Below are 10,056 nucleotides of genomic sequence, written 5' to 3' on the forward strand. Positions count from 1 at the left end.
ACCTGTGTCTCCAAATTTCAAGAACTGAAACTCGGATTTTATAAGCAAAGGCATTCACCACTTAGATTTAGAGCTTTGAGTAAGATTTATAACTTTTGAACAAAACATTGATCACTGAGGTTAGCTAGTGGCTATTAGCCAGATCCAAGTATTTACAACATCACATTAAAAAAGGATGGGCCCGAAGCTACATAACTTAGAGGGAAAGCAAAGTAGCTCCCAGCTTGCACAGTCCTGAAGGTCAGGCAGGTAGTACACACTGTCAGTCCAAAAGCACAGCCACCAAGCCAGAGTTCATTTTAATAATAGCACTTAAAAAAAAAAAGTACTAGGAGTTGTATCTATTCTAGAATAGGAATATTTATACTCCACGGAAAATTCACACCCTATTCATTGCAATCTGCTGTGGTACAGTGTCCCTGGGAGCTGCTTGCCTCCTAAACGGGGGTTGACTTAAAATGGGATACGCTGAGCAAGTTATAATCCTTTTGCCAAGAATAAACACACAAAACTGGCGTAAATGCATGGGGCGGAAATGCTGCCAAAGGGTTATGGCACTCTGCAAACTTCAGGGACAACAAACTGACCTCAGCCTTCAGACCCTCAGTCCATTCAAATGCCAACAAAAAGTGTTTTCAAGACATGGCAAACGCCCATTTGTTCTTATAACCAACATCATTTAAGGATGTCAATCAAAATTCTTCACCATCAGCTGTTACAGTAGTACCTGGGGCTTTTCATCTCTCCCACCAAAAGTACACAAGACAAACTGCTTCCCAGACCAAGCGCTTTTAAACACAGGCTGAAAACCGCTTCAGGAGCCTGAGACTCAGCAGGGCTGACTCCTCTCTCATTCCATCTCCCAGGCGGGCTCCCCCAGACAGCGGGGGCCGGGCCTGGGGGAGCTGGGAGACCTGAGCCAATGCGTGCCCCGCGGTAAGCCAGGCACCCTCTGCCCTACGCCCTACTGTTCTACGGCTCTCAGACCGAGTCTCCAGCGTTTTCAGAGGAGATGGATTCGGGGGTACAGTGAACTCCCTCCGGGAGTGGATCTGAGCCTGGGTCCTGCCCGCTGGCTTGTATGTCAACCTCAGTGACTGAGACCCATCTCAGAACCCTCTCGGGCACACAGGGGGGTACTCTGCAGAGTTGTCACAGTAGGAAACACACACACATACACACACACACACACATCCTATGTAAAAGGCACACTCTTACCTTATACTTCATCTCGGCGGCGGTGAGTTGAGCCGTTCTCCTACACACTAGTTAGTCTGCATGAAGCAGGAGGCCGCCCCGCCATGGAGTGCAGCGCTAACGGAAAGGGAGCCGCCGGGCCGGGCCGGTGTGTCAGCCGCAGCGGAGCTCAGCCCCAGAGCTTCTGAGCTCGCTGTTTTGACCGAGGCGGGCCTAGCACGGACTTCATTTGCATACCGCCCCGCCATTGGCTAGTGGGCCAAGGTAATGAGATGCCCCGCCCACTTCTTATGAAAATTCCTGACAAAGAACTTGTAATGTGATCATGTCTTCTTACATATGAAAAGAAAGGGTGGAAATAAAAGAGCGTGGGGAACCGTTCCCAACGTTACTCCAACGCCCCCCAAAAATAAACGGGGGGAAAAGGAGATACATTCTTAAGATTAACCTAAGTTTTAAAGAAATCGAATTCACAGAGCAGTCTGAAAGTCGTGCTTCCTGTGACCTAGCAACTCCTTCATAAACCCATTTCATCTGAAAGCTATTCACCTCACAATCTCTACATGAAACGAACTCTGGGGAACAAAAGGTTTTCTGTCTCCGGGCCCCTTTTTACTAACTACCCCTGCTGATATCTCTCTAGCTCTCCTCTCCTCCCTCCCTCCCTTTTTTTGTGTGGCTGTTTGCTTTTTTTGTTCTTTTCAGTGTTCAAAGTACTTGCGACGTCAGCCTGCAAGGAGCCAGAATACAATTCTCCCTCAGTGAAAGGAACTCCCCAGCCCAGGCACCAGGATTTCCCTGGCCAGCTTCTCATGAGGGCCTCACAGAATGAAGTGTCAGCCCCATTCAGCGACCGTCTCTGACTTTGCTGAGGATAAAGGTTAGCTGTGACCCCTCAGATGGGGCTGGCCAGTGCACGCCCTATAGATCATCACTGTCTATTGAGTACTATGCTCTTTGATGGTTGGCATTTCTCGCTCCAGCTCTAACACTGCAATTTTTCCTTCTGACCTCTCTCCTGAAGATGGCCCATTAACCCAACAACGCTTATTATCTGGGGGACAACAACAACAACAAAATGCTGTTTGATGAGCCTGGTTAAAGAGACCAGTCTCTCTCCAGTGAAGCACAGAACATTTGGTTCAGCTTCATGATTTCTGTAGAGAAAGCCATTACGCAGGAAAAGACAGAAACGGTCACCTTCGGCAACTTTTCTGAAGGACAGAGAGGTGAGGGACAATTCCTCTCCAGTGGGCCTCAGGATTCAGACATGCTGAGTGCAGACAAACAGCTGTCCCTGAGTGGGACGGACACCAACCAGAGTACACGCTTGGGATGGAAAACGCAGTCCTTATTTTTTTTCCTGGCCAAGTTGGACCAGAATCTGTTTGATTTGTCTCCCTTAGCCCTCTGAAATTCTCAATGGATCAACATTACTTTTATAATCTAAGCAAAAAGCACAGGAGAACAGCTGCCCCACAAAAGTGGTTTCCAGATCCAGGGCTCACAGTTCAGTTCAAAATTTAATGTGGTACCTGTTCTCTGGACAGGCAGTCATAATACTGGTTCTGGCACCCACCAGGCCTCGATTTTCCTAATTTAGCCTTGAGTGAAAATGAGCCCGAGTGACTTTTCAAGGTCTTTCAGAACACTAATTAAGCATGCATCATAGGCATTGCGAAGATTTTCTGAGCAGTTCCACAGACCCATGGGAGAGTCGTTATTTTGCAGGAAACTTTTCCGAGTCTGCCTGGATTAGACAAAGGCCGTCCCATCTGTAAGATGAGTCTCTCGACCTCCAGGAGATCTAGATAACATTCCTCTGGTTTCCTACACAGTAAAATTGAACCCTCCTTCTGTTTTGTTTGATGAGTACCATTGAGTAGTGTCTCACCCCATTTTACTGCTTTCAAATAGTGTCCCAAAGCATCTCTTAGGGCCTTTTGTCATCTAATTCTCTAGTTGGAAAGTTTAATTCATACCAAGTGGTCCTCCCACTTTCCTGTTTCTGTCTGTTCAGTAAGACACTTAAAAGTCTACCTGAAATTCATTTCAAGATGGTTTGGGTCACTGGAATTTTAATTATATAAAGTGAAGCACAAGGGTATTGGAGGCAGATAAAGTTGTGTTAGAACATTAACAGATTTCTTAAATTCTGATTTTGGTGTCCTGAAATATACATTGAGAAACTAATAATATCTACCTGCTAGGGTTATCATGAGGATTAAATGAGATAATGTGGATAGAAGTTGATAGTACTTGGCACATAGCAAGACCTAAATAAATGGCTGTTTATGATCATTACCATTATTAATAATAATTTTAATATTACACTTTACTTTATTAACACATTACATCACATTGTTAAATATAGTATGTAAATAATATAAATATTTAATTAGCTTATTAATTGGAATATGATTACCACTAGACTTATAGACACATGTGGTAGGCATTAGGAAAAAGGGGGTGGATCCCCTCATCTGTGTGCCCCTCCTTTCACAGGGCAGCTTTCTCACTTAACAAATACCAACTGAGCACTGCCCTGTGCCGGGTGCTGGTCCCTGTGGGGAGAACACTCAGCAGCTCAGATGGGTTCTTCCCTGCATGGAGCTTACAGTCTAGTGGGAGTGGAAGACAATAATTAAATGAATCTACAGTATTGTTTTGGGGAAATAAATGAAGGAAAATTGAGGGAAAATTGCTAGAGAAAAACAGCCCATGTTTTACTTTAGAGAGAATGATCAGATAAGTCTCTCTTAGGAGGTAATATTACATCAGAAATCTGAATAACACGAGGGATCCACTCAAAGACCAGGGAAAAGAACATTCTAGACAGAGGGCATGACCCTTGGTTAGGGCTTGAGGAGGAAAGAGCTTGGTGTGTTTGAGAACAGCAAGCAGTCCAGGTGCCCGAGGGGGGCACTCAGGAGAGGCCCGGAGAGGGCAAGCTCAGAGAGGTAGGTGGTGGCAGTTCGAATTTTCTCCTGAGTGTGACTGGGGCTTTGTGAGTCACTGGAGCCTTGTGAGTGAGAATGCTGTGATCTGTTTCTCTGTTTTATCCTTTGCTTAAACACTTAAGGACTGCAGCCTATTAGTTAAAACACTGTGTTCCGGTCTTCATGCAGTTCATATCATGCAGGTAGTTTTACTTCATTAACGTCATCTAGAATTTTTTTTCTTCAAGATCCTTTGAGGAAACACAAAATCTCTCAATGAATAGAGAAACAACATTTCCTCCATTGATTACCTGAGATTTTGGGGGCAAAAATACTGTTTAAATCATGCTATATCAGTGCTGTTGATCGGTTTATGGAATCACCCCAGTACTCCCCGTGGGCTAAAATGGGCTCACCAGCACTCTCTCCGCCCTCAGCCTTGCCACCTGCCTGCTTGTCTGCCAAGGACTCTGTCTCCCAAAACGCTCATGTGTAGGCAGGAGCAAGGGCAATGGCATCGAATGCTGTCCAAACGATTTTCCAGCTGCCACTAGCACGGATACAGCAAAAAAAAAGAGAGGATGCTAAAGGGAAGAGATTCTCCGGTCCACCCCTTGGGAGGGGCCTGTGTGGCGGATCTCTAAGAGAAAAGGGCAGAGTCAGAGCATGTGAGGGCAGGGAAGCGACCTCAGAAGCCATTCGGTTCAGCTCTCATACGGAGGATAAAGTCGTTGCTCTGAGGGTGGGCACCTTATACCAGCCCCCACGTGCATCAGGACCACAATCAGTGCTTTCCGGCAGTCCTCTGTGTCTCCTTTGCTTTAGTACAGTCGTTCCTTGTAATTTTCCTGCCTGAAATCTCTCCCTGCTCCCACACTGCTACCTGTTTAATTTCTAGAGTTACAGAGCAGATCACATTACTACTATGTTTAAAAACCTCCAGGAGACACTTTAGTGCCTTAAAGCACAAAATCTGCACACTGCACTGTGGATTGTAATCTGAGCCCACCCTCCCATTTTGGACTCATCTCCCACTATATCTTTCCACCCACATCCCACACTCTAGCCACATGGGGAAGGGGTGGGAGAGGACTCATTGAATCCAAGACATGCGTGTGCCGGCCTGACTTTGCATAGACGGTGCCTCTGCTGAGGATGTCCTCCCTTCTCTCCTCTGCTGTCCAGCTGAGCTGACACTGACTCTTTTGTGCTTCCTTGTCCACACCCCCCACCCTGTCCACCTCCGCCTTTCAGAACCAATTCCTCCTTCCCTTTACTATGTACTTGGAACCTGGCCTATTATCACATTGTACCATAATGATTTTTTAAAATAGTTTTTTACTGATTTTAGAGAGAGGAAGGGAGAGAGAGAGAGAAACATGTGAGAGAGAAACTTTGATCAGCTGCCTCCCACATGTACCCCAACGGGGGACTGAACCCAAAACCTAGGTATGTGCCCTGACAAGGAATCGAACCAGCCTCTCTTTGGTGCACAGGATGACACTCAATCAACTGAGCCACACCAGCCAGGCCATAATGATTTGTTGATGTTTGCTTCTCTAGTTTTAGGGTGAACCCCAAAGGGACCAGGTGCTGTCTTATTTAACACTGTGCAGGCTTATACCTTATAGGTGCTTAAATTATCGCTGAATGAATAAATAAGAGGATAAATGTAACTTCAAAGGAAGTGTGTTGTCTGGAGGTTCTGCATGGAGCCCAGGAAAGGAAGCCATGTTTAAGGCAGCAGTGCAGTGTACATGTATTAGAAGTGGAGCTAACATGCACCTTTTCAGAACCAACTGGAGGCACGTGCCAGTTCCGCCTCTTGGACAGGGGTCAGTTAGAAAACTATGGTTTGCAGATGCCTATTTTCCTATGACCTATGAGCAAAGAACAGATTTTACATTTTTAAATGGTTGGGGAAAAATCAAAAGAACACTATTTCATGAGATGCGAAAAATATGTGAAATTCAAATTTCAGTGTTTTTAAAGTTTCATTGCAACACAGGCACCTATTCATTTACCTTTGTCTTGAACTGCAATGACAAACTTGTGTGAGTTGAATCAGATGTGTAGACTGCACAGCCAAAAAATTAATGATGAGAGAGAATCATTGATCAGTGCCTCCTGCATACCCCCTATTGAGATTGAGCCCACAACCCGGGCATGTGCCTTAACCTGGAATTGAACCATGATCTCCTGGTTCATAGGTTGATGCTCAACCACTGAGCAACACTGGCTGGGCTTGATACTGGTTTGTAAAAAAGTCTACATAGACCAAAGTTCTTTTAAAAAATAAAATGAGGCAGCAACTACTTAATTCTACAAAGCTCAATAAACCTCCTCAAACAAAGATAAGCCCTTGAGAGTTTTCTTCTTCAACCCACTGGGCCCTGGCTTATTCAGCCTTGATTGAAACTCTCCCCGGTGCCAGGTCCTGGGCTAGATATTCACAAATATCAGTTTTTAAGTATTCATTTAATACAACAACCCTCTGAGGTAAATTTTACATGTCACAAAACTACACCCGGCACAAAGTAACAGGCAGGGGAATGGCAGGTCTGACCTGTGAGCACAGGCTTTCTGGCTTCTGAGCGCGTGGTCTGCTGTATGCCCCAGGCTTCCTCTGGATGCCTTGGTTGTCCAAGTCAGTTCAGTAAGGTAGCGTCTTCACCCCAGTGGGACTAAGACTAACTGAGGAACAGGTATTGTTCCTGTGTGGTGACTAGAGCTAACAGGGTGCATACAGTCACACACCCCCTTACTCCCTGGCACTTTGAAGGCTATCTGTGTGGAGTCCTTCTTGCCTAGACTGCCCTCCTTTCATGGGTCCGCTTAGCTATATCACATCTTGGCACCCCTTTGAACTTCATCTTCTTCATCAATTATCTCCTAGAAAAATCTCTCCATTGTTGATGTTCTCCCAACCACCTTCTATGTCTCTCATCACCTAAGACCACAGCGCTTCCCAAATCTGACCTCCCTTAAAAAGCAACCTTGAATGCTCAGACTTCTCCCCATTCAGTTGGATTCAGTTGGTCTGGTGTGAGGTTTTGGAATCTACACATTAAAAGGAATCCTATAATTCTGCATACAATTTTACATGTGTAGCATATCATTTAGTGCTTAATTATTGCCTTGTACTATTTCACCGGGAGAATTCCTTTCCACAAGGAGATTTAAGCAACGTGTAGAAATGGATTCTGTCTTTTCTTCAGTTGTATCCCCCTCTGCACCTATATAGGTAACTGAATTTCATCTAATGTCTTCTCAAAGCCCCGTTTCTTGTCCATGTGCCCAGCCTTCCCTGATGTCAACGTGGGAAACATAAGTGACTCTCAGATGTAGGGGCAACAACACCTCTCACTCCAGGCAACAGCGCCCTTTTATCTGTTGAGCTGGTCACGATCTTGGTCTGAATGAACGTCTATTATTAGAAAGAAGCTTCGAGAACAGCCTCTGGTGCTTGCTTCTTTGTGCCATGGAATGGAGTTTTCATTGATGTTTCCTTCCACTAACATTTTGGCACAAGAGACCCCAGGAAGTCCACTCAACCACACTCCCTCCCTGTTTTTAAGCAACAGAGAAACAGGGTCCTAGGAAGAAACTCTGTTTTCTGAAAGAGCTGTTTAAAGGAATTGTTTTAAAATATGTGTTCCTGCAGGGGGTGTTTACTACAAAGGCTTGTTGACTCATGATTTCCAAATTAATTCTGATTTGGTTCCTCCCTGATTTATTTCTTATTCTCACTCAATGGGGAGCCACCTGGGGTTGGGTGTGGCTCTCACCAACAGAGATTAGAAATGATTCCTCTGGCTTTCTCTTTCCTGCATGATGTAGTGGGTTCCCACACTGGGAAGACTTTACTAGGTCTCACTGACCCTTTTCACTCAGGCAACAGTGTGTCATTGTTACTGCCCTTTAAAAAACTACCACCTCCTTCCCTCACCCCGCTTCCCACTGCTTTATGCCTTCCATCCCAACTCTCTCAGGTTGCTTTTCGTCAAAGCGAGGGTGAAGTGCTCATATTGAGTGTTGTAGGCCCCTCTCAGTCCTTGATTAACCATGAAATAATGCATGTAATACTGTGTCACTCATGTAGATCCCTATAAATGGGGTGATTGTGGGCAATACCTTAACTTGATTTCAGAAAAACTGTGAACTTCTTGATGTTATAAATATACTAGTACATATAAAATAGTGTTATTATAACTTTGGAAGACTTAATCACCACCTTTCCCCCCAAAGAACTAAACAGTGTAACAGATCAAATTGTACGTTCTGTAAACTCAACTCCCCTGAAATATGACAAGCAATTGTGAGGCTCTGCTTTAACATTTAGTATTTGAGGGAGTTAATTTAGAGGTAAAATTATGTGAAAAATTAGAAGCTCATGATAAAGATTTAGGTTTATTTATCTTCATAAATGTGCAAAGACTGAGATTTCTACTATTTATATGTATGCAGCTGGGCCAAGGAATGAAGTTCAGTGGAATAAAAGGAGTTTAATAATAAAATTGTGCAGACTGCCTGGCAAAGGCTCTCTCCTGTTTTCTCTAGCCATGAAACACTAGTAGGGCTCCCAAATCTGCTCTGCTATTGCGTGCTTTAGTTTGTCCAAGTAAACAATTCGTTACATGAAACCGACATGGAAATCTCTTCTGCTGGTAGAAACTTTAGACTGGATTTTTACAAAGGTCAACATGATCCGCTATGACCAAATAAACAGGATTCTATGACTGGATGGAGGATGGCCCTCTACTCTTTCTAAAGACACTGCCCAACACAATAAATGTGCTATATAATATGTATGAAGTAAGAAGGGGCAAAGACAGCACATTTCCTTCTTGCTAACTTCTGTTCTTCCTTTATATGGTCTCAAATTTGAAATGTCTTCCAGACTCTTCCTCACATACCTAGTATGATCAAATATATGCTGTGACATGATAGCATGACCTAATGAGCTAGAACTTTGCAGCCCCTTCCCACACTCCGCTTTTTGCTACAGTCTAAGTGGAATAAGCAGAGAACTGTGTGTCCAAAGTTCCTGGATGGGGCTGTCTGCTCTGTTTCCCATCTACTATTGAGCTTTAGCATTCTGCAGACACACTGGCCATTGAAAATCACCTTCCACATCCTGCATCCGTATCCCTCCTGGGTGGAGGTGGGATGGGAAAGAATAGGGGAGCACGGGGTGGGTGTTTTAGATAGCAAAATACCCCTTTCCTGGAGGCACTGGGTAAACCATTTCTTTGTTTTTTGGCCATGTTATTCCCCCTGGGGCCCTAAAAGAGGCTAGCTGACCCAGTTCTCCAAGAAAGGCTGCCTCCTGTCCCTCACAGCTCTCATCAGCTGAGGCCAGCCAATGACCAGCAGGCTCTGTCCCAGGGCATCTGGACTGTCTGGCCAGCCCAGGCGGCCGCCAGCTGGCGCTGATGAGGCAAAGGAATCTGAGTAATGCAGGGCCTGGGGTGGGGGTTGGGGGCGGCAGGATGAAAGGAATGTATTGTGGGGACACAGCACAACCCACACTGTTCAATCCAAGCTCGTACAGAGTTTGGTTCATTTTAAAGAGCAAACAAAGTGCTCCAGCTCTCAGCAACCTTTTATTTTGTCTGCTGGAGGAATGCTTCTCCAGCGTGGGCCTGGGCGTGGGCGGTGGTGCATACGCCAGCATCCACCCTGGACTTTCTGTGTGGAGTGCGGAGAGCGCATTCCGTTCTGCCCACTGAAACGGAGAAATAAAGAGTGGTTCCCTCCTGTATAAGAGAAGCCGAAGGGAAGCCCTGCTAATGAGCGTGCACCAAACTCTCGGGCCAACTCACTCACACCACTGAGGCTTACAGATGTTAAGTATAAGTTCCCTTAATTTGCTTAAGTCCTGGAACCCTGTGATTTCAGACTAGAGGATGTAGACAAG

The 10,056-nt window shown here is 45.2% G+C and overlaps 1 protein-coding gene across 1 annotated transcript in view; it reads right to left on the reverse strand.

Moving 5' to 3' along the window:
• The window catches only part of NEDD9 (neural precursor cell expressed, developmentally down-regulated 9), a 43,410-nt gene extending 42,027 nt beyond the window's left edge, over window positions 1-1,383 (reverse strand). Inside the window, exon 1 of the mRNA XM_084872693.1 lies at window positions 1,219-1,383. Within this exon, the coding sequence (XP_084728819.1) occupies window positions 1,219-1,230 (12 nt within the window). The 5' untranslated portion in view covers window positions 1,231-1,383. The remainder of the gene's footprint in view (window positions 1-1,218) is intronic.
• Window positions 1,384-10,056: the final 8,673 nt, after the last annotated feature.

The sequence above is a fragment of the Pipistrellus hanaki genome, assembly GCF_964339955.1.
Source record: "Pipistrellus hanaki genome assembly, chromosome: 2".
Classification (NCBI taxonomy): Eukaryota; Metazoa; Chordata; class Mammalia; order Chiroptera; family Vespertilionidae; genus Pipistrellus; species Pipistrellus hanaki.